This window comes from Lemur catta, chromosome 16 (assembly GCF_020740605.2).
Source record: "Lemur catta isolate mLemCat1 chromosome 16, mLemCat1.pri, whole genome shotgun sequence".
NCBI lineage: Eukaryota > Metazoa > Chordata > Mammalia > Primates > Lemuridae > Lemur > Lemur catta.
In genome coordinates, this window is record NC_059143.1 from 7616003 (window position 1) to 7642374 (window position 26372).

General features: G+C 36.5%; 1 protein-coding gene across 5 annotated transcripts in view; it reads right to left on the reverse strand.

Annotated features, from left to right (window-relative positions):
- PTPRM (protein tyrosine phosphatase receptor type M) overlaps positions 1–26372 on the reverse strand; it is a 773614-nt gene that overhangs the window by 308264 nt on the left and 438978 nt on the right. For all 5 annotated transcript variants that reach the window (XM_045527889.1, XM_045527892.1, XM_045527891.1 and 2 more), the window contains 2 exons: positions 11028–11336; positions 5553–5662 (listed from right to left, as the gene is read on the reverse strand). In XM_045527889.1, the coding sequence (XP_045383845.1) occupies positions 5553–5662; positions 11028–11336 (419 nt within the window). The remainder of the gene's footprint in view (positions 1–5552; positions 5663–11027; positions 11337–26372) is intronic.

The following is a 26372-nucleotide window of genomic DNA, read 5'->3' on the forward strand; positions in this document are numbered from 1 at the left end:
GACCAAAAAAGTGCCTATCCACGTCTCAAGCCTGAGTTCCAGTTGTGCTGACCTGTGAAGCCTTCCTAAATCTGGCCCAACCATCAGTACATCAGCTGAATGCTCACCATTGTGACTGTGTTCATACAATTCATTTGGCAATGAATCACGGAGTGCTGTAAAAATCTCTTGTTTAGTCTTCAATCATGATTTAAATATGCCAGAGGAATTGGAACATTTCAAGTAATTGTAGCATCTTTCTGAGGAGTGACTGATGTCTTATTCGTCTTTCTGATTCCATCGTGATCAGTAAATATTTGGCACTCAATATGTATTTTCCTAAAAAACACTCCTGGGGAGAGCAGGTGTGTGCACGTGCTCATGTAAACACTCGCACCATGCAAGCAGGATCCGTGCTCCACAGCACAGACCAAGCACCAAATGCTTTACTGAAGGACGTGCTCATCCACTGGGGCTTATGGGTTTGTACCTGCCAACAGCCACGGAGTTGCAGCATAAACTACACTGAGGGCTCTTCACTGTCTTCCAGTCACGGCTCTTGGACAATTTGGTAAAAATTGGAGATCCTCTCTCCCCTACCCCTAAAAATGCACATTATACATGAATTCATGCACTCCTAAAAAGCATGAATCTTCCCCATCCCTAACAAACAAGCGTGTTGTGCACATGTGTGTACACAAATGTCAGAAGGTTCATGGACCACCCCACTCCTTAAACCCATCCACAGAGCCATAGAGTCTGAATAGTAGGAATGAAAAAAGCTTCTCAGTAACGGGCAATCTAACTCTGTAATTCCACCGCCTGCCACGGAGCTGCCACCCAGTGAGCGTTTACCAACCTGAGCAGCTGCTGTAAAGGGCACCAGAAAGTACCTCCACACTTAAACTCAAGTGCTCGTATCTCTTTGGCATTCATTTTTTCATTTGTCCATTCAACACATGTTTATTAAGTGCCTATTAAGTATTCACTAAGTACTTAAGTACAGCAGGGAACTCCCAACAGGAAAGTTGGGGAAAGCTTTTACACTTGCACTGCATCGCTGGCTGAGGGTCCAGGATATTTTAATGAAGCCTCTATAAAGAATACTGATGTTCCAGCATTGGATGTAGGTAATTTTACAGAATGCCCATAAAATTTTATGGGTCAAAAGCAAACCGAGATCCCCAAAACATGTGTGGTTTCAGATTTAGGTGAGACAGAATAAACTGTTGCTTCTATTGGATGATTTCTGATTTGCAATGAAGTGCTTGAAATCTTCTAAAATTATCTTCTGCTTCTCTACTCAAGCTCTCAAATTCTAAACTGAGAGATTTCTGGAGAACCAAGACGGAATAACATGCAGCCTTTGAGCACGAGGGGATCACAGTCTCCTAGGGAGTGTGAGCGGGTGGTAACTGTAGCCAGCGTAAAACAGTCTTTAACCTGAGGTCCAGGCACTTTCTCTGTGAGCATAAAGGGACGAGTAATTAAATCTGATTTCAGGGGAGGAAAGGACCTGGGATACTTCAAGGAAAAGTAAAGTACTTGAATAAAATGCTGAAAAATAAGCAGAAGTACTATAGGAGGAGAACGGAGGGGACAGCAGAGGAGGAAAGTGGAATGCAAGCAAAAGCACAGTGCTGCTGGAATTCAGAAGGTTCTGCGAGAAAAGAAAATTCCCTACACACAGCTCATTGAATTCCAGGAAATAAATAGCAGGCGATGAAGTAATAAATATAAATTGGGATTAGATCACAAAAGACCTTGAATATTGCAAGCAAACTTCCTCACACAGCCTCTGAATTCTCCTCCCCCTACGCTGTCACCCATCTCAGTCGGTGGTCATCCAGCCCCAGGATCTCGGGGTGTCTTCAACTCTAGAGTTGCCGATGCCCCGTCATCTGGCATGTCCAGACCGCTCTGCCTGGCTCTGTGCCAGCAAAACTGCACAGGGTGCTCTGTCCACACGCCGCACTCAGTGCCCGAGTTGGGCACTTCATTGTTTTCCATAGTTAGCTGCCAGCAGGACAGTGACATATAGTAGAGAAGGGACATTACCTTTTCTACTTTTGTTTTCTTCCAATACCTAACACATAGTAAATGTTTAAAAAAGTCTATTGATGTGTTACTCTCATGAGCAGAAGTCTGGCATTTACTCACTAGGCAATGGAGAGATATTACTATATAAAGTAAGTGAGGGACAATAAAAACACTTGGACATACATCCTTGTGCATTTGGAAGTATTCCTGACTGATAAACTTCTAGAAATAGGTTTGATATGCAATGTTCAGATTTTGATTGATGTTCCCATTTGCGTACAAAAGAGGTTGCAAAATGTATATTCCCGTCAATGGACCCTGATTAACATTTGATATTATGGAAATTTAAACTTTTTGTAGCACTTGTTTTACTTCATTTCTTAATCATTAGTCAGGCTGGGTACCTTACTGTATGCTTCCATGCTAGCTGGTTTTTTCTGAGTTACCTTCTCTTATTCTCCATTTTTTTCCTAATGGGGTGTTTTGTCTTTTTCTTATTAATCTGTATCAAGACTCTGTATATTATAGACACCAACCCGCTGACTGCCATACCTGTTGCAATTAATTTACCTAAGTGTTCTATTTGTATTTAGAAACTTCCTTCATGGTACCTTTCATCATCCAGAATCTTATATATCTTATCATATATATGTATGTGTATGTATATGTATCTTAAAATCTTATATAACCAAATCTCTCAATCTTTTCTTAATGACTACTGTGTTTTATGTCAAGCTTAGAAAAATATAGTATAAAAACATCCTCCTATATTTTTCCTATAGTGTTCTTGCAAGTTTAAGTTTTGTGTTTGGATCATGAATCTATCTGGAATTTACTTTTGTTTGACATGAGGTGGTGGTTTCACATGGCATATTATTTTTGTAATAAAATGCTGGGTTTGCTAACATTTATTACATTGCATCTATTTTATATTCATAAATGAACTTGCACTATAGTTTCTACCCTGTAAAATTTTGGAAGGATATGTATCTACTTGTTAATAGTAGTTACCTTTGAAAAACAAAACTAGGAAGCAAAGATATTTTATCGTGAATATTTCCGTACTGAAAATATTCTTTCAGAGACCAGTGTTATATTTACAACTCAATAAAAAATGAAAGATTTGACAGGTATTGAGTAAAGGTGTAATTCTCAGACGTAGGTTTTAGGAAGATAACCCTGATGAAATTAAATGGCAGCAGTGGGAGGTGTGGTATGAGAAGGCTAAGAGCCAGGACAGAGAGGGAGAACAGGAAGGCAAAGCTAGTTTCCGGAAGGCTGAGGGTGGGAGTCAGAGGAGTATGCATAAAGGAGAGGGCAAAGAGTAAAACCAGAGGAGGCTGTGATGCTGTCAACTGCCATAACTCCTGGAAAAAATGATGCTGTTAGCCGTTTCAATCATTAATGCTTTTGTATATCTTTCATATTAGGCAAAGAGAGAACTTGAGAATAACCTAAACCTGTAGCATATTAATTTCAGCAACATTCAATCTGTTATTTCCTTCTTTCCTTCAAAAACCACCCAAGTGTGCTACCTACCCTAAAGAAACACCTGTGTCATTTATTACCAAATTTTTTTCCAACCATGGTAATTCATCTCACCTTTCAGTTTCTACCTGTATTCAAATGTGATTCCATGACAGAATACAGTGTTCCAATGGTCCCTGCTTCTTTAGGACCAAGTATTTGATTTCCTTTTCCTGTCCTAAAAGACTGTGATCCTCCAGAGAGGGGACAAAGTCTGGTTCAATGTCAATCTTTGGCTCAGGTAGGAAGCTGTGCCTATTGTAAACTCTGGCACAGGCTGGGTGAATCACAACACCAGGTGCATCTCAGCTAAAGAAGAGCTCCTGAGATTCTACCTAAGACCTACCTTAGTGATAGGAACCAGGGAACTCCCTTCCTTTCTACTTCTAGAAAAGTAGAAGGAGAAAAGAGAAAAAGATTTGGTGGCCAGAAAACTTGTATTTAATCACTTCAGCCTGATTCACACATTTGACATTTCCTCTTTGGTCCCTAGAAAAATGAACCAACCTATTCTACTTACACATATCTGATTTTTAAAACCTGATTTATGACACAGCCACAATCCCCACTGCACTAGCATTTAGATAAGTGTTCAACTGGGGGACCCTGGCTGCTGACTCGGAGAGATTAATGGGTTCTTCCTTTGAATTATTATTCCTGTTGTTTTCATGTTAAAGTTACTTATCACACAAAGACATATGGCCCATGGAATTAGGAAGAAAGAATCTCGCTGTTGTTTTCTGTCTGTCTAGATAGCAATATGTGGCTTTTAGGACAGGTGAACTTACTGCTTGGAACTTAAAGTTGACTTCAAAAAAATTTTTTTTACTAGAAAAGTTGATCTTTTCCAGTTAAAAAAAAAATCCCTCTACTCTTATGTAAGAATCTCTAAAACTGGGACCTGGAAGTAGTCATGGGGCCAAAAATATTAACTAGAAGATTCTCATCACTGAGCAAAAAATATGAACTTATTTGATTTGTTTATAACACTTAGCTCTATAAAAGCTGAGCCATGAATTTTCATAACACTCAGTTCTTTCATGATGAGGCAGCCAAGGAATAGCATCAATAACTGTACAGAAATCAACTTTTTCCTTTTATTTTTCTTCATTTAGCTTTCAGTTAAGTTTTTTTTGTTTTTTTTTTTTTTGCATTTCAACACCAATTTTCAAAAGTTATAAGGAAACATAAATGTGAGGCTAGTTGGATCGGGGAAGGGGTTTACTGGTGATTACTGTCTGACAGCTAACCTGCACAGGCTTTTGTCAGCAGTTCTGAAAGGTATTCAAGCAGAGCTTCCATATGAGGATCTGCCACAATTTCTAGAAACCTTACAACATATAATTTTGTTGAATTTGCATTCAAATAAATGCTAGCTTAAAAAAACACACCTGCTTGTTTCTATGACAATAGGCATAGTGAAATGATGCTCACACAGATGTGATGATGAATGTCACCATGTTATTGCTGTTATTTTTTTCCTTGAACAATTCATCAAATTCTTCTCTGCTATCTATCATTCAACCATTTGATATGCCTCAGTAGACAAAACTATGTCACAGGAGTCTAAAGGATGTTTTGCTAATACTAAGAAACCAAGACACTATTATATTGTTACCCCTGAGACAATTTTTATTGACTTTGCTAATTGGATAATCAGTGTTTCTTCTATAATTCAGTAGTAAAATATTTCATAGCTAAGCAAGAATAGAATTCTGTGGTTGCCTCTTAATCAATGTATGTTTCAAAATACCTATTGTTTTTAATGTTATGCTGGGTATTAACATATAATAACATATAATCTGGAAGCATGTATCCTGAAATTCTACGCAATTTAAAAACTTAACTTTAAATTTTTGCTTCTATGCAATAATCATATAACTATTGAAAACATTAACTTCTTAAAAGGCATTATATGCCATCATGTATTTTTAAAAACTACATAGCCTTGATTTCCATAAGAAATTATAGTAAAAAATTAAATTACTAACAAATGTATACACTACCTCATATAAAGTAATTACACCATATGTTTGAGTTGGTTCTCTCCATTGAAGAAATATCTTCTCTTCAAAGGTACTTCCTTGGATGGATTCAGTAGGAACAGCACCTGGGACTAAAGGAGAATAGGAGATGAATGAGAAATAAACCAAAAAAAAAAAAAATCAAAGTAGAGTTTTCTAGACTTGGTAGGTTTTAACCTTCTACTGAGGCACATGATTTTAACAGTCTATGCATACATTCAAGTTTTCTTTTAAAAATCTAAAATCTAAAACTATTTTAGCTACATCATTCTTATTTTTTAAAAACAGAATTTCAACATTTTTTTAAAAAAAAGTTTGAATCAATTAGAGCTCAGTAAGCACCTTCTAAATAAACGTTTTCATTCTTTGAAAAGAAATGAAGAAGGATATGAATCAATGAGAATTCTTACATACTGCTTATGGGAGTGTAACTTGGTAAGGCCACTTGGGAAAATAATTTGGCAGTATTGAGTAAAGCTGAAGATGCACAGACCATACGACCCAATGACCCTCTCGCCAGGTTCCCTAGTAAAATTCTTGCATACATGTAGCAAAGGACATATACAAGAATGTTCATATAGCAGTGCTTTTAATAATAACCATAGTAATAACAAACTGGAAACAAACCAATTGGTTTAAATAAACTGTGTTATGGTCACATGATAAAATACTGAAAAGACTGAAAATAAATGACGATTATATACATCTTCGTGGATGCATTTTATAACCATAATATTGAATAACAAAAGTATGTCAAAGAATATGTATGAACTACTGTACTAATATATTAAAAGTACATACAGAATAGAAATTGCTTTAGATGAAATAACAATACAGTTTTTTAAAATTATATTTTATTTGTTAATAATATTAAGATTTGGAAAAATGCCATTTTTTCAAAACTTAAAATATGCAATGCCTTCTTATAAGGGAAGATGGAAATTTACTTGCCAATTTTCTGTGAAATAATATTTAATATTATTATTATTTATTTCATCATCATTGTAAATTCAGTTTTTGAGTATGCTTTATATTATATAGAATTCAGTGTATCCTATTTATAGGATAGCTACACTTTATCAATAAATATACATTTGGGGGTATGGGATCAAATTGTTTGGTGATAGAGGAGTGATCAATAATCAGTTGGTAAAGACTCATGTCCTGATTTCAAAACTTACTGCGAAGCTACAGTAATTAAGACAGTGTGGTATTGGCATAGGACAGATATATATCAATGGAGTAGAACTGAGAATCCCAGAAATAAACCCTTACATTTGCAGTCAATTGACTTTCAATAAGAGTGCCAGGAAAATTCAATGAGGAGAGAATAATCTTTTCAACAAATGGTGCTGACACAACTGGATATCCACATGCAAAAGAATGAAGCTGGATTTCTATCTCACACCACACATAAAAATTAAATCAAAATAGATTAAAGACTTAATTGTAAGAACTCAAACTATAAAACCCTTAGAAGAAAGCACAAGTGTAAATCTTCATGACGTTGGATTAGGCAATGGTTTGTTAGATGTGACACCAAAGGCAACAAAAGAAAATATAGATAAACTGCACGTCATCAAAATGGAAAGCTTTTATGATTCAAATGGTGCTGCTAAAAAAAAGACAAGACACAGAATGGGAGATGTTTCTGCGTGTCATAATCATGATAAGAAACTTGTATCTAGAATACAAAAGGAACTATGAAAACCCAATAATAAGAAAACAGCCCATTTAGAAATGGGCAAAGGATCTGAATAAACAGTTCTCCAAAGAAGATAAACAAATGGCCAATAAGCACATGAAAAGATGCTCAACATCACTAGTCAGCAGGAGACTGCAAATCAAAAGCACAATGAGATATCACCTCATATCCACTGGAATTGCCCTAATCAAAAGACAGATACTAGTAAGTGCTGGCAAGAATGTAGAGAAATCAGAACTCTCATACTCTGCTAGAGGGAATGTAAAATCATACAGCTACTTTGAAAACAGTCTGACCGTTCTTCAGTTGATTCAATATGGGTAGATTTACATCATGACCTAGCAATTCCACTCCTAGGTACGTACCCACAAGAACTAAAAACACGTCAACTCAAAAACTTGTGTATGAATATTCACAGCAGCATTATTCATAATAGCCAAAAAGTGGAAACAATCCAAATGCTCACCAGGTGATGAAAGGGCAAACATATCTCAAGAAAGGTTAAAACTGTGGGAAGACACACATAGCTTTTAATGGTTGCTAACACTGGCACAGGTTGGAAAGATTGCCTAGAATTTCAAAAGGACTCATAGGCAGTGTGAGTTTTTGAGTTGAGTGGTTACTTATAGGTAAATGTAGGACATCTGTAGTTATTTCAAATACAGTCAAGTATTGTTTAACAAACAAACGAACAAATAAATGACTGATTCAAATGGGAAGCCTGGGTTCTAATTTAAGACTCTCTAATAATTAAACTGTGTAATTTAGACATCATTGAACCTCCTTGCGTCTCAGCTACCTCATTTCTAAAATGAAGAAGTCATATTGTGTTGATTTCTAATGTCTGAATCCTAAATAATATAGCAATATGAAATTAATTGTTATTCTTAGGTTGAAGAAATCTATATGAGGCTGCATCAAAGCAAAGAAAAACAAGGTATTTAAGAAGTGATGACACTGGTGAGTTCCAAGAAAATCTGAATTCCAGACTTTGAGACTAAAATGTTCATCATAATCAGAAGTTGAACTGAAATAGGCTGTGCCTGAGAAAACTCTATTAAGCTTTTTCTTTACCTTGAAAGTGTTTATTATGACATCATCATCAGGTTTCTTACAGTATCAAGATAATGATGATGAGTGGCTCTGTTATTTTGTGATGACGTTTCTTGTTTGAGAGTATTTATTAATCCATGTAGAAAAAACAAACTTTCAGTTTCATTCAAGTAAATACTATAAAAGAGAATAAAATACTAATATAAAAAGGGAGATATTCAAAATTATGTTAATCAGAGTATATCTTAAAAGGATAAACTTATTAAAATGTACTGGTGGAGGCCCTGTAATTGATGACATCATGGAAATGTTGCCAAGAAAACCTAAGTGCGATTTGTATATTTATTTTAATGTCAGGAACAGATAAAATGAATTTTTAAAAAAACACCATAAGATTAATTAAATTAGGGAAGATAGTACCCCATAGGAACTTAGGTCAGTACTTGTTTTTAGAGGTTCTAGGAGTTCAGGATTTGGGATATATAGCGATAATATCTAAGTCTGTATAATTTAGCCCTATACTGTCTAGTGACACTCTTAACAGTAATAGGTAAATTTTTTCCACATGCTTTCTGTTTAAATAAGCACTATTTTCATAAAAATATTATCCTACAATAAAAATCACAATGTTCAATGAATTGTAATCTTTGTTAATAGATAAACAAAGTGATCCATTTCCCATTCTTTTTTCTTCAAACTGTATATTCTTTGTCAATTATTCTATTTCTTTCTTCTGTATTTTCCAAAGTCTTTTTGTTTTGGGTTAGGACTCTCCAATAATTAAACCGTGTGATCTGGACATCATTGAACCTCCTTGGGTCTTACATCTTGAATGATGAATTTGAGGTTCAGAGATTTAAGGATCTTATTGAGTGCAAATCAGGTCAGAAGGGTGTGAGTAGCATGGGCTGGAAGAGTTGGACAGCTTTCTGAAGGACCTGAAACTTGAGAAGAACTGGAGGTGGAACTGAGGAGCAGAGGGTGGAAAAGCATTGGCAGAAGGGAACAGACAGGCAGCGAGGAGGCACCCAGGATGTGTGCTCGGAGGGTGGCACAGGGACCAGTGCTGAGAGACACTTCTGCAGAACGAGCTGCTGCACAGGAGAAGTTACTACTTCTAGAGTATGAGCCAAGAACACAGAAGACCTTGAGCAAGCCGAGGCTTTGGATGAAAGATAAAGAGCCACTGAAGGTTCTTGCAGAGAGACTGACACGATGAAAACGTATTTTAAAGATTAGTTTAGTGAGTGAGTTGGGGGGGCATAAGAATGAACAAAGGCTGAAACCACAAAGAAAGGTTAGAGACAATTATAGAAATCGCAGCATAAAATAATAAGAATCTGAATATAGGCAGTGGAAGTTGAGAGAAAAGAACAGTATAAAACTCTGGAAGTATAAACGACAGAAGTTAGGACCAGAATAAATATAGAAACACAAGGGAGGAAGGGGCCAGCGATGACTCGCTGACAAAGCGACACCCTCTTTCTTCCTTCCCAGGGGACGAGGGAGAGTTGGAAGAAACAGACACAGGGTTCTGGTCTCAGTCTTCACTGAGTGGCTTGCATCAGGCTAAGGCTCCCACCAGAAACAACTGTACCAAAATGGTGTTCGAGAGGAACCAACACAAGCAGGGCTGGAGACGTGACAAGAGAGGAAAGTGAGGATGTGAGGGGAGCTCTTCACGTACTCTGGCGGCTGCCACGTTTTTCGTCTACAGCAACATGCATGGTGGTGGGCAGGCAAAGGCACCCACACATACTTTGATAGCTCTTTAAAGGAAACAATAAAGTACCATCACAAACATTTAATTTGTGATTTAATCAATGGTTAAAATTATGTAATCACTTGCACGAAGAAACAAAAAGTTAAACACCTATTTTCCCGAGGAATAGGGTTTATTCATTTACTGGGTTTCCCAAGTTCTTTGCCACTTATTTTTATGCCAAAAAAAGGAATTTTATGTCAAACTAAATATAAAAAACACCACACCTGTATTTCATGTACCATATGAATGCATTATTGTATGCAAGGGTACCCTGTAAAATCAGTGTAAAAGCACATTTATACCCATGGTATGGAATTCAAGGAATGATTTTATTATTTTAAATTATTTTAGAAGTCTACTGCAGCTGTGTATTTGCTATTTTATTGGTGAGTTGCTGGTGACGTGCATGGTTTATTTGTTAAATATTTGTTTATTAAGGTAATATCCAGTTTCAACATTGTTCTTGTGGGAAAAAATGTTCTATTTCACAACCACCAACTTGATACAGTTTCTCAGCACTGTATTGAAAAGTAAGGGCAGCCTCTATTTTGTGCTGAATTTTTATCCAAACTATGAAAGATGTTTCAGAATGCCATTTAAATATATTTAAACAAGCATTTCATATAAATAGTCTAATACCAAAACCACAATTTTTCAGTCCAATATAATAAAACTTGTATGAAGAACCATTTAGAGCAATATGAAAGGATTATAGACAGCAAAGTAACTATATGACTAATAAAGAATAGAAATAAATTTCTACATCTTTATTCCCATTATCCTTTCTAAATCCGTGCTTAAGAACACAGATACACATGTGTATTATTCAATAAAGTTGGCAATTCTTTCTTCTGTTTCAAGATAATGATCTGAAAAGAAACAAAAGTTGCCTTTTAAAAGAACATTTTTCACATAATCATTTAAAAGTACTCACGATCTTCATCTGTCTGTACTATGATTTCTTGACTTTCCTTCCGTCCCTCAGGATTCATGAGGATGAGTTTCACACTAACATTGGTATACGGTGACAGGTTAGTGATTGTGTGCTGAGGGTGTGAATTTTCTGTGTCCCAGCTTACTTCTTCTCGTACTTGTTCTTGTCCTCCAACTTGGTAACAGTAGTGGACAGTGAGATTATAACTATGGCAACGAGTTACATTATATCCAAATGGCTCCCAGCGGATAGTGATTTGTCGAGATTTGACTTCCACTACTTCCAGTTTCCTCGGGCCACGCATGGGATCTGTTTAGAAAAGAAAAGGAGAAAAAAGAAAACATAAGAGAAAAGAATTATAAAAGCCCTAGTGAAGCTCAAATGTCACAGATATTCCTACTTGTCCCCAACATCTGGTCTTCTCTTCTTCCTGAATAATCCCTGAATTTGAGCTAGGCATGAAGCCACCCAGAATAAAAACTACAGTTTCCCTTCTCTTCTGTAGCAAGATGTGGCCCTGTGTCTAAGTTCTGATGAATGGCACATAAGATGAAATGTCAAGAACAGTTTCTGGGAGGTGTTCTTAAAGGGAACACCATCTTTGTTCCTTCTTCATTCCCATTAGCTGGATGAAGGATATGATATTTGGAACTCACTCAGACATGATGAAACTTGAAGTACTTAAATGTTAAGAATCCAAAGCAATGATGAAGGAGAAGCTCGAGTTCCTGATAACCACTGAGTTACCACATCAGCCACAAACCTCCTACTTTCAAACTTTTCATTAGGAAAAATTATATGTGATTATTTGTTTATTATTTACTTATTTATTTATTTTGACACAGAGTCCAGCTAGAATGCAGTGGTGTTACACAGCGCATTGCAACCTCAAGCTCCTGGGCTCCAGTGATCCTCCTGCCTCAGCCTTCTAAGTAGCTGGGACTATGGGAATGCCACCAAGCCTAGCTAATTTTTCTATTTTTTGTAGAGACGGGATCTCAATCTTATTCAAGCTGGTCTTGAACTCCTAGCCTCAAGTGATCCTTCCACCTCAGCCTCCTAGCATGCTAGGATTATAGGAGTGAGACATTGCACTCAGCCTAAATGCTATCTTATTTAAGCCTCTTTTCCTTTGGATCTCTGATCCAAGTAACCAATCTTGATACTGACACATATGCTTTAAACATGAATTTATAATTATATAATTGAAAAACATAAGCATAATAGCTTGTGAATTCAGCATGGAATACTATAATGAATGATGAGAGAACATAAACTTCTGAGCAGAACTCCAGGCCTTTTGGGGTTTTGATTTGCACAGAATTCCATATAATCAATGCTAAAGTAGTTCTTGCCTATTCTCAACAATGTCTTATCCATCATTTAGGATCTAGAAAGAACTTAGAACCACTCCCTTTACCTGTGACCTCCAACAAAGGAAAATGTTTAAAGTGAAATGATGTTTTGGTTTTATATATGCAAGATAGGATTAGATATCTGCTCAAATTATAACATGAGGTTAATAATGATCATTCATTCTACTCTATCCTGTAATAACTCTAGGAACCATGGACAGGCAAGATGAAAACTCCTCCAAGGAATCTTGAGTGGCATTCTCATGGAAACGTTCCTTATTACTACATTAACTTTTTATATTTAAATTACTAATATAGGGAAAATATCACAAGTAAGTTATTTAGAAATAACATTGAATATTTTTCCCCATTAGTGATTTTTTTTTACAATTTAAAGGAAATGTCTAATTTTATATAATGCTTCATTAGTTGAATGTTCATAAAAACTTTTAATAAGCTCCAGATTGCATATACATAAATAGATTAATGTGTCTCTTTGCCCTTTTCCTTATTAATAACAGTTCTCCACAAGGACTGTTCTAAAGCATTTTCCTAAGGTTTGCATCAATTTTACTGATTAACAAAATGACTAAAGGCTTCAGATATTAGTTTAAACAAGCAGAGCAGTTCTAACTTAATTTCAATGGAAAACTATTTCCCACTGCATAAATAAGTCTGCATCATTTCAGTATTGCTTAGCCAAGAAAATACATACTTAAACTAAGCCCCAGGCTTAAAAACAAAGGGCTCAGTCTGCCTACTGGGCGAGTGTTTCTGAAATGCAAGCTCCCTCCCTCTTTGTTAGTACCTCTTAGATTCCATTTGGGTAAAACTGTGTCTCAAACTTCCCATACATTTGCCAAGTATTAATAAAATAGCCAAGCTTCACATAAAACAATCATCTCTATGACCAAGGCTCCAAAGTCCCCACTGGCAGGAGTGATAATTAACAGACTAGAAACAGACACTGTATGAAGTCTAAACCTTAGATGAAAAGAGCCTTGAGCTCACTGGCTTGTATCTGCAAGTTCCAGGTTAACCAAGGCAAAGCTACCTTACAGAACCTTTTACAGAGTATTTCCTTTTGTGCTTTTAACTATGGTGTATGGTTCTCTTGTGTCTATAATATGTTGATATCAACACGGCAGGGTCAGTATCAGTGGGGGTAGGGATGAAGGATATTTTGATTCCTAAACACTCTTCCCATCTGTCAAAAACTTAAGAGAGAAGTTGAATCAGCACCATGGCACAGGGGACAGGGATTGCCTCAGATAGAGCACTGTCATTTTCTTTTGCCATGGCTCAAAGGCTAAGTGAAGTGAATTGGGGAAGGCTAGCAAAACGCAGATACATACAACTGAAATGCTGTGTGCTACCACGTACCTGTGATAGCAGCCTCCTTTAAGGGTAGTATTGACAGGCTACCTCCAATGACTAAGGAAAGCTGGCAATTCTTTCCACTCATCCGCAGCACACTGCCTGATTTCAATGCTTTTTTTTCCTTTTCTTCTGCCATTCATCAAAATTGAGTTCTGACCAGCAATGGATTTATGATTACACCTAAGTTAGTGTTTTAGAGTACCTTTATTTTCAGTGTTTCTGCAGAACCATTTCTATTAATGTGCTGCTAACTATGAATGAGGCATTCCACAGGGATATTTACTCTAGTGAGTTATACTGGTGATCACTGAAGACTTTGATTTTTTTTTTTTTTTCCTTTTAGAGACAGGGTCTCACTCTGTCACCTAGGCTAGAGTGCAGTGGTGTGATCATAGCTCACTGGCGCTTTGAACTCCTGGGCTCAAGCGATCCTCCTGCCTCAGCCTTGTAAGCAATTGGGACTATAGGTGCATGCCACCACCCCTGGCTAATTTTTTTTTAATTTTTTTGGTAGAGACAGGGCCCCACTCTGTCACCTAGAGTGCAGTGGAGTGATCATAGCTCAGTGCAGCCTCAAACTCCTGGGCTTAAGCAATCTTCCTGCCTCAGCCTCCCAAGTAGCTGGAACTACAGGTGTGTGCCACCATGCCTGGCTAATTTTTCTTATTTTTTGTAGAGACAAGGTTTCACTGTGTTAACCAGGCTGGTTTTGAACTCTTGGCCTCAAATGATCCTCCTGTTTCAGCCTCACAAAATGCCATGATTACAGGTGTGAGCCACAGGGCCAGACCGTCACTGGAGACTTTTCAAGGGTATCACTGTAAAAATACATCACACTGTAGAAAAAAAATAGCAACTTCATAACCAGAAATGTGTAATTTTGGTAGGTTAACTGCAATTCACACTGCATTTCTGGAAGTAGAATACAAACACTGCCCAAAAAATCTTGGCATACCATTACTACCATTCTACTTGCACAATATAAATCTCTCACAGTTAGATACCAGGGTAATGAATTATATCCATAGGACCACTAGCTGTAGGATATCTGTTCCTCTTGACTCACAATCTGGAAGAAGCTATTGAGGACAGGAATTGATTCCAAGGCCATTTCTCTTCACACTCATATCCTTGGACCACACTGATGCATCCCCCATCCCCAGAATGAGTATCGTGACAGGCCCCATTGACCCATGACGAGAGACTAGAATGGGCTGCCTACAGAGTGCACTGGCCGTCACACAGGAAGCTTAGTCAGGGAGCTCTTATACCAATTCCCCTGCTGGTGCCTGTCGCATTTTTCATTCTGTTCTCTTTCTGCCAGTTTGAGCCAGGTTTCAAACAGAGAAGGCTGACAGTTGCAGTCCTGACCTAAGGAACCTGCAAGCCCAGTTCTAGCCTCCAGCACTTCAGCATCCCATTTAATCAGCGATCCTGGCTACTTCCACATTCGGTCCTGTTTTTCCACGAGTAAGGGCAAAAACTGACTGATAGGATCAATTTCCATTGCAGGTTCAATTCGCAGCTCATTTCTCTGGAACTCTGCACTTTACTTTCCATCACTACTGCAGCGCTTTTTCAGAAACTCAATTTCAGAACCGGTGAGAGATATTTGGGTGTAATTTTAGGATCCTGTCATTGATAATCAAAAACCTAGATTACAACCAATGCTCCTGCTACCAGGTTTCTCTTTGCCACCTCTCCGTGAGCTCTACAGAGGCCTATTACAACAAAGGGGGAACAGCCAGAAAGGCGCGGTGGGGCCCTTCGGAGCCTTCAGCTGCTGTATTTCTGCCTCACCAGTCACACAAGAGGGTGACAACAATAAAGCGATAGCTTCGTTTACTTTACTATCCAGTTACATCAGAGCGAAGGCCTGATTAACTAATATTATGGTTAATGTTACCCAATAATTCAATATTCCTAAGCAGTAAAGATTCTAGGGACAAGGAATTGTTTTCAAGTGAAAAAGCAATAGTTTCTGAATTAGTCAGTGCTCTCCAGAGTTAAAAAAGAATCTTTGTCAGTCAAGTTGAAAATTCTGAAATACATCAGTCTTTAATCTGCACTACCCTACAAGCATCCATATACCTGTGATGTATCAGAATAAATTAAAACTTATAAAAATTATATAAATTTGAGTAGTCTCTTCTACCAGAATACTTTCCATATATATTACATTGTTTTCACATTTTATTGTAATTAGACTCAAGAAATGCCCTTAAAAACAATGTTTTTCTTAAATATGTCAAAAAATCCTATATAAAGGAAGAATAGTATCTTCATGAAAAACAAGCTGAATTTCATAAACATTACTAATTTAAGAGATGAAACAAAGTCTTAGAGAGTAAATTAAGGAAAGTGCAGCAATGCCAAACTCTACATGAAATCAAACATTTGACTTTATTTCTTGGTTTAAGATGGACACAGTCTCACAATGTCCTTCATGTTTTCTGTATGCTGGTATGAACTTGGCCTAAATTGTAAAGGTAAGTAACCTACTACCCATGTTGCTGAGAAATGGACTATTCACATGCCAATTACATTGATTATATTTATTTCAGTTTCATTAGAAAGCTGGAATTCCTATTCACATTTTAGGGGAAATGTGAAGGACCATCTTTCACAATAAAATGTCTAAGACATACCCTTATGGTAAGAACACAAATCCTCTCAGGCAAGAGGCCTAAAGGCTTCATAACACTCTAAACATGTCACCATTGACTACCTAGAAGGAGCATTCTCTAACCGTGTCAGGTAACCCTGAAAGAGCAGTGTGTACAATCTTGGTTTGGTTTGTACATTTATAAAATAAAGTAAAAGACTATATATTATATCATGGTTTAGTCACTGAAGGTACCTGGTTTCAGGATAATTTCACCATGTCTTTCAGGATAAATTTTTTAAAGAATTTTTTAAGTTTGAAATTTTAAGTAAAAAGTTTGTTGAATAGAGTTTGGAAAAAAGAGTGGGTAAAAATGTGCTGTTGACACCTTCCAAAATAAAGAACCGTGGGTACTGATAAAACCCACATTAGTGATAATACCCACAATGACAATAACATTACTCAGATTTTATTCTGCCTGAATTAACTGTACAAAATAAGACTAGCTGTGTTAAAAGGGTTGAAAGATGTTTTTATTTTAAACATTTTATTGTTAATGTTTAAGGTTTTTGAAGTTTTAATAATCAAACCTTTAAAACACACTGAAAAATACAAAACAAAACAACCACCTGTGTACCTATTAATATTAAATGTTAACATTTTGTGTTTTGCTTTGGGTCACTTTTTATTAAACAAATAAAATATTACTGATATAAAATTTTGCCACCTTCCTACTCACTATCCGAAGGTTATTATATATCATTCCTGGACATGTTTTTGTACTTTTATTACACACATCTAGGATTCTTAAAAATTCACAAAAATGCTACCATTCTTTACAACCTGAACTTTCATTTGATGTACCCAAGTTCAAGCATTTAGATCTAGTTATCACTTTAACTGGTGCATAAAATCCCATTAAATAAATAAGCCACAGTTTTCTTATCCATTTCCCTATTGAGGAACAAATGGTTGAGTCTACTTTTTCTTTATCTCAATCAGAGCTACAATGAGCATCCCTGTATACATGTTCTCTTGGCCACAGTCTACCTTGGTGAACACAAAAAGTGGGGACTGTTGGCTTATAGAGTTTTCCTATCTCCAGGTATACTAAATAAGGCCAAGTTTCTCTTCAAAAATAAACAATGTTCAGATGTTCCATTTTCCACAAAGAGATTGTATTTCAAGGCTATGAACTAATGCCAGTTCCCAAAGACAGATCTTGTGTTATTGGTATGGGTTCTAGTTAAATGTAAATCAGCAAAGCCTAATGTGGGACCATTTTATGAGTTGCATTATTTATTTATTTGATATAATTTCTGAAATAAAAATTTACAATGTATATAACTATTTCTGTCTTTGGCTATAGTAACTGTTTGACAAATGTTTATATTAAATTATATTAAAACTCTCTCCCAATAACCACTCATTATATCATATCATTATATATGTTGGTGTGAAAGCAAAATAAAATATTCAAACTCATCAAATAGAGAATTAGATAAATTAATAAGTTGATGAATAATGCATCGATAAAATAATTATTAAAATTTCTGGTTACAACAAAATGGCATATCATTTACTCTGAAGGACTTACCCACTTTAATATAACTAGATCTAGCATAAGAAAACTTCTTTTTTATTGTACAAGGTACAGTGTGTCTTCTGTGACACATTAAACCATGTCCTTGTACAAAAGAAAGCAAATGGCAGTTGCCTATATCAGCTCTGCAGTCTCTTAAAGGGTAAGCCTTGGGCGAGGGGCAGGGTAGGGAAGCCAACTCTGATGTTCCCAGGCTAATCTCATATGATTAGCAGTGGGTAAAGCATCAAAATTCAGTATTATTTCCTGGATCCCAGCAAACACAAGCACAAATCTTCTATGAACTAAATTATCCTTGAATTGGGCCTCCTATTTTCAAAGATAAAGCTCAGTAACATAGATTACCAAAAACACCAGAATAAAAACTACCATGAGTGAGAATCAGCAGAAATATAACACAACAGATTTAGATCACCCAAATTATCAGATGCAAAATATAAAATTTGAGCAACACTTTAAAATTTGAAAACATAATCACAGGCCAAGTGCAGTGGCTCACACCTATAATTCCAGCACTTTCAAAGGCTGAGGCAGGAGGACTGCCTGAGGCCAGGAGTTCAAGACCAGCCTGAATAACACAGTGAGACCCCCCTCATCTCTACAAAAATAAATAATAATAATAATCACAAAAAAGAACATGCAATAAGTCGCTATGAAAATGATCCAATTTTAAAACAACTAATATAACTTTTAGAAATAAAAGTATTGTTGAAATAAAACAAAAACTCAATAGATGGATTAAATAGCAAGATTAGACATAGCTTAAGAGAATTAATAAACTAGAAGGTAGGTCAGAGGAAATTATCTAGAATGCAGTACAGAGAAATAGAAATAGGAAAATAAAAATAGAAAACAGGAAAGAAAGATGCAGGGCAAAATTAGAGGGTCTACCTATGTCTACTTTGCACTCCAGAAGTATAAGAGAGAGAATAGAGGTGAGGAACTAACTGAAGCTACAATGTTTAAGAAATCTCCAGAACTGACAAAAGATATCAATCAAAAGATACAGAAAGTATAACATATACAAAAAAAGGAAAACTGAAAATTAAGTTCAATCAAAAGATACAGAAAGTATAACATATACAAAAAAAGGAAAACTGAAAATTAAGTTCACACATTTAGACATAATATAGTTAAAGTACAGACCTCAAAATCAAAAAGAAGATCTTAAAAGCATCTGGAGAGGCAAAGCACATCACCTACAAAGTAATGGCAATTAGACTGACAGAAGAGTTCTCAACTGCAACAGTGGATGGCAGAAAACAAGGGAACAGTATACTCCAAGTGCTGAGAGAAAAGGTATCAACTTAGAATTATATATGTAGCGAAACCATCTTTCAAGGATCAAGATAAAATAAAGATGATTTCAAAAATTTACTATCAATGAACCTATCTGCTATGAAGGATCAAATTCAAAAAGAACAAAAATAATATCTGAAATAAAGTCTGAGATGCTAGAAGAAACAATAAACATCTAAATTTATGTTTATAAAATAATAATGTCTAATTTTAGAGCTTTTAAAAAACAATACAGAATAAAATAAAACAAGAGCATATTAGCAGGTAAGACAATGCTCACAGTTAGAATGTTACAAGATCTTTACATCACTGGGAAGGGAGGTTTAAGATATTAAATACAGACATTGTTACATAGGCATGACAAATTTTCTGGTGTAACCAATATATGCATAGCAGTAAAATGATACTTTTAGCAAAGTAAACAGATCAAAAGCTGAAAACGTAACCCATCTAAAGAATAATAGTACCTTCAGTCAATTATGGGGAAGAAAAAGAAAAGAAAAAGAAAAAGGAAAAGAGGGGGAAGAGTATAGAAAAAGAAGTAAAAACTAGTAAGCAAATAGAAAAGTGGGAGAAATAAGTCCAAATATAACAGTAATGACAATGTATGTAAAGGGAATCTTGCCAATTAAAAGACCCAGAGAATTATACTCAATATAAGATCAATATCCTGCCATATTCTGTTTACAAGAAATGAATCTAAGCCATGTGTACACAGAAAGTTGAAAGTAAACAAATGCAAAAAAAAGCCATAATTGGCAAATATTAACCTAAAGAGACTGAGTAGTTGCATTAAAGGACACAGAGAATCATCACATAATGTTAAAAAGATCAGTTCATCAAGAAGATATAACAATTGTAAATTTTTATGTACCCTATAGAAAGCCCTAGAATATGTCAAGAAGTTGGTATCTTAACACCAAAACCGAAAAAGGTTATGTGTGTGAGCAATGTACTTCACTCATGAGCATAGATGTGAACATTCTAAACAAAATATGCAAATTCAGGCATATACATATAAAACACTGCATGATCGAGTTAGATTAATTATAATAATTTAGTATTAAAATATATAAATGTAATTCATCACATTAATAAATTAAAGAAGAAAACCATATGATCATTTCAATAGATTCAAAAAGAACATGTGTTGAAATATCCATTCATAGTAAGAAAAACTTTTAACAAATTAAGAATAGAATGACATTTCACAATCCTGATAAGCAAACATTCTTAATGTTAACACATTAAGGTGCAACATAAGCTGCACACTGTTTCTATTTGACATTTTCCTGGAGGTTATATTCAGCGCAGTAAAAAAATAAAAGGTATAAGAAAGGAAAAAGAAGAAACAAAACTTTAATTATATACAAGGTGACTGTCCAGCTGTTGCACTCTTAAGTATATTTCTTTATATTTCTTAGAACAGAACTTTTAAACTTCTTTAATGAGAAGAATAACCTGGCATACTTTTGAAAGGCAGTCATGAATCACTTAACGACAGGGATAGGTTATGAGAAATGAGTCATTAGGCAATTCTGACCTTGTATGAACATCACAGCGTGTACTTACACAAACCTAGACAGCATAGCCTACTACACACCTGGGCTATAAGGTATAGCCTATTGCTCCCAGGCTACAAACCTGCACAGCATGTTACTGTACTGAATACCTTAGAGAACTGTAACACAGTGGTATTTGTGTATCTAAATATATCTAAGCACAGAAAAGGTTCAGTAAAAACACGGTAGTATTATAATCTTACGAGACCACAGTTGACTCAAATGTCATTATGCAGCACGTGACTATGTGAAACTTTCTAGGCCTAGTCCTGAGATTCATTAAAATTTGTTGGGACTGTAATGAGGCCCCAGAATTTGCATCTTTAAGAAGCAGCCAGCTGATTCTTGTCACCAGAGAAATTTGGGAAACAGCCTAGAGCCCTGCTACTCAAAGTACTGCTGCTTCTCACACCAGCAGCAGTGGCCACCCCTGGAAGCTGATTAGGAAGGCAAATAGTCAGGCCCCACCCCTGGCCTCCTAAAGCTGAATCTTCACTTACACCTTAAAGTTTGGGAAGCTCTGGCTTGGAGGAAAGTTTTTCAGAGGCAGGATGGGTCCCTAGGTCAAATAGTCACACCAGCATTAGTTTTAAAGAGAGAATAGAAAAAGAAACATGAGAATACATAAGTCAAAAGATGAGGATTATACTATGCAGTAAATGGGTCGCAATGTAAAATATATTTCATGCTGCATCAAAAGAGTTCGGAAGACACATTCCTGGAGCACAGGAAACATGTGCAGAAATGTCTTTAGAAGCACTGTTGTCAAAAGATTAAGAAAGAAAAGCATGGAAACAACCTAAATATTTACTGAGTAGAAAACAGATCGATATTCCCACAATGGAAACTTATACTACAGTGAAAATGAATAAACTATAGCTATAAGCAATAATGCATTTTAGAGACACAGTATTGAATGAAAAAAGGCAAGTGCCAGAAGACTACTAGGATGCAATTTTATAAAATTGAGAAACACACAAAAGGGATTATTTAAAAATATATACATGTGTGATAGAAACTATTTTAATAACAAAGTAAGAGCAAAGGAAAAATTTACACAAAAACTCAAGATAATGGTTACCTCTGTCCTGGAAGAACAGGGATAGAATGGGGAAGAAAAGCATACAGTTAGATCGAAAGGTTCTAGGGAAATTCTGTTTTCCTGCTGGGGAGCTGATTACTGCTATGCTGCACAATTTATGTGGGTTACATATATCCCTTTGTTTATATCAAATATTATGTAATAATTTCAAAAAAAGATTATTATAGGGAAGGCATGAATATACCAAAAACATTGTTGGCTCTTTGAGATTTCCTGCCTAGAGAATAATCTCTCTCTGGTTCTTCTGAGAGTAGAAAGATGAGGATTATGTTGTGCAATAACTGGGTCACAATGTAAATGATATTTTATGCTGCATCGAAAGAGTATGATGGTTACTACCAGGCCAACTTAAAGGAACCCAAAGCATATGTCATTAAAGATATTGATACAATGGTGCTGGGGATACAACCCTGGGATGGGGGCCTCTGACTTGAAAGCATTCCAGAGCCCTCTCCTCATCAGACACAATAGGTTTCACACCAATAACATTCTCATCCCTGAAACTAGATCTTGTGTCCTGAAAGCTGAGTCTTGGGCCTGGTGCACAGCCTGGCTCTGACACTTAGGGTGCAGTTGTGCTCCCCTTTCCCTGTCCCAAACTTCTGAATCTTATTCTCTTTCATTCTTGAATACTTACGCTAGATCCAAAACGAACCTCAGGACTGTCATCACTTCAGGAGGGAGAGAGCAGCCAGGCAGGTCCAAGGCTATGGCCAGCCCATGTGGTACCTTTGTGCAAATTAGAAAGAGAGCCCCTCCCTCAAGACACTTATTATCATCTGTTGGAAAACTGCCACAAAAAATATACAAATCTATGAGGTTTATATTAAATGAAGGGGCACCATATATTTATGCAATGCACAACCCACACAACTCTATGCAGTGGCCCCGTTTAAGTGTGTATATATATGTACGTGTGTGTGTCTGTTTGGGTGCTGTTTGAGGACTAAACTATGATCTTTTTCTTTTGCCCAAATTCCTTTCTAAAGGGGCCTGGTGAGCCATGCCTACAAATGATAAAATCTCAGTAAACAGATTTTTATGATGTGGTTTACTTCCCAATCTGATGCCAGTATAGCATCACATGAAAGATAGAAGACGCTTATCTTAATTCAAGCATTCCTTCCCACTGCTTCCTGGTCTTTTGGACAAAGCCTAACTCTTTCAGCTAAATGTCAACCAAAGAATCCTTAAATCCGCCTCTGACTTGCAAGCCCCCGCTTTGAGGTGTCCTGCCTTAATCCCTAAACCTATGACTTGTAAGCCCCTGCTTTGAGATGGCCTGCCTTTTCAGGCCAAAACAATGTATGCCTTCCATGTATTGATTTATGACTGTACCTCTAATTCCTGTCTCCCTGAAATGTATAAAAACCAAACTGTAACCCAACCACAGTGAGTCCACTTGCTCAAGGCTTCTTGGGCATGGCTCCAGGACATGGTCCTCAAATCTGGCTCAGAATAAACCTCTTCAAATTATTTTACACTGTTTGGCTTCTTTTCCATTGACGTGTTCAAAATGTAAGTTACATGATCAAATGGTATGGTTTCTACTTGTGATATACACACACACATACACAGCACACTACTAAAAGTCCTTAGAGAACATATTTGTAACTAATAATTTCAAAACTTATAATAAACCAGGCCTGCAGAAGCGACTATATTGTGAGGTATGCATGTTGACAGAAGTATATGGATTTCTTTTTTCAGGAAACTAATACCATTTACTCTTGACCAGATTCTAATATTCACACTTAAACTGCATTTTCTCAAATGTTCCAATTCTAGCTATTCCTCCCTAATCTTATCTGTCATACCACTGCTAGAATCACTTCTTCATGTGACAGTTCATCTGCATCAGTCCAGGGATTTCTAATTGATCCTGTCTTATCATCTGACCCAAATAAAAAATGTTCCCATTAGTAAGTCACAGCTATCAAAGCAATCACATAACCCTTCTTGCTTTCCATACTAGTCAGGCAAGTCTGTCTGCTGAACTTCAAACACAGTTCCCCCTCCAAAATTAATATCTCTGCTCAGACTGACACATACACATGCACTGATATTACCTTTTTTCCCCAGAGTATTATAGGGGTACAAACGTTTTGGTTACATGAATTGCTTTTGTACAGTTTGAATCAAAGATATAAATGTTCCCACTACCCAGATAATGTACATTGTACCCGTTAAGTGTGAATTTACCCATCCCCCCCACCTGCTTGGTTTCCACTGAGTTTTACTTTCATATGTGCACGTAATTGTTGATTGATTAGTTCAAATTGAATAATGTGTACATATGGTATTTTTTTAATCCATTCTAGAAACACTTCACTTAGAAGAATGGTCTCCAGTTCTATCTAGGCTGTTTCAAAAGGTATTCACCTTTTTGTTTATGGCTGAGTAGTACTGCATGGTGTACATATACCACATTTTATTACTCCACTCATGTACCGATGGGCACTTGGGTTGATTCCACATTCTTTGCGACTATGAATTGTGCTGCAGTAAACATTCGAGTCCAAGTGTCTTTTTGATAAAATGATTGTTTTTCCTTTGGGCAAAACCCCAGTGGCAGGATTGATGGATCAAATGGTTTGAGACAGTCACATTTTTTATCTGCCAAAAAGTAGCCTTCAATTTCTTTCAACCTTGGTTCAAAATTAAACTCCTTTATGATTATTCTTGGTTGCAGTACAAAATGAGAGACATTCACAAACTCGCACACTCAAAATCCCAGCGCACGTATGTTGACTGTGCTTCTCTATGTCTTGCTGTATCCTGGAACAATCAAGTTACATATCTCATCCCACATTTTATACAACATTTACCCCAGAAAATGCCTATATTTGTCAATCAGCACTTTTGATAAAAGGATACTAATGCAGAATAATAAACAATGAGCATCTACCTCTGTTCCTTTGTTTTCATAAGTTAATTCAGGAAACATCTCCATTTCTACAGTATCTATCTATTTTTTATGAAAATTCTTCTCAAGTTTCTATGTTATAACTCACATCTCTGTTTTGCTTTTCTGCTTCAAAGAAGTTGCACAGGCACTATAAACATGGCTTCTACTAACCACTGGAATAGCAGTTTTTGCCTGTGCTCCTTGGTGACATTTCCAAAGTGTAAAGTTCATCCTTACAGAAGGAACACTACTGCTACACTCAAAATTAGAATCTTGACTTGTTTTGATGCCCTGCAACAGACACACTGCAATTCATCCTATAGGTGAACTTTACAAGAAAACTCTTGTATGAAATAAAAATGAGTCTTCAGTAAGAGACTTCCTTTGTATTTATTTCAGACTATATGAAACAGGAGGAGGCAAATGATTTTTACGGAGTTTTTCAGAACTGTCAAAAATTGGTTTGGAACGTTTTTTTTGTTTGTTTGTTTGAGACAGAGTCTCACTTTGTTGCCCAGGCTAGAGTGAGTGCCGTGGCATCAGACTAGCTCACAGCAACCTCAAACTCCTGGGCTTAAGCGATCCTCCTGCCTCAGCCTCCCGAGTAGCTGGGACTACAGGCATGCGCCACCATGCCCGGCTAATTTTTTCTATACATATTTTTAGTTGTCCAGATAATTTTTTTTATTTCTATTTTTAGTAGAGACGAGGTCTCGCTCAGGCTGGTCTCGAACTCCTGACCTCCAGTGATCCACCCGCCTCGGCCTCCCAGAGGGCTAGGATTACAGGCGTGAGCCACCGCACCCAGCCTGGAACAGGTTTTGACCTTTTCTAACCCTCATAAAAGCTGTGATGCCCACAGAAGGCCCTGGAAGTTTGGAACTTATATTTTACCTAGAGCAAAAGAGAACCCAAACCATTTACTCTTTGTTACATAAGTAATGCAATTGGCGATGGGAAAAAGTCAATCAAATAAGATTTGAGTTTTACCTACATGTAACCATTTTCTCTAGTTAACACTAAGCAGATAAATGTTTATTTAAAATATTTTGATTTATTTGGAGCCTCCTATTTTGGTATTTACGATCTTTTTATGATTACATAGTTTTCTGTTTGAAGTTGTTTACGCGTCTGCGCAAACGGTTTCACAAAAAGACCACACTCCACTCTGCTAGATTGATGGCTATACTGTAATTATTCTTCTGTGTTTTCATCAACAACTTGTTTAAAAAAGATTTCTCCAATTTAAATAGCATATGATTGATAAGTTAGTTCTTACTTAAAACCTAGGATTCCCATCCTGCTAATCCTAGGGAAGCTTGGAGAATGAGAGGGTGGAAAACTCGGGGCTGGCGGGAGAGTATTTGTCAGCACCTGCCACACAGGAGGAGCTAGGGCCTGTGGAAGAAATGAACCTGGCTCTTTTATTTAAAAACAAACAAACAGGAAGAAGGCAAACAAAAGTTCTGACTTGAAATTATTTCTGTTTCCCCAAACAAAACAATTCTAAAAAAAAAGGCTTGTTACCCTA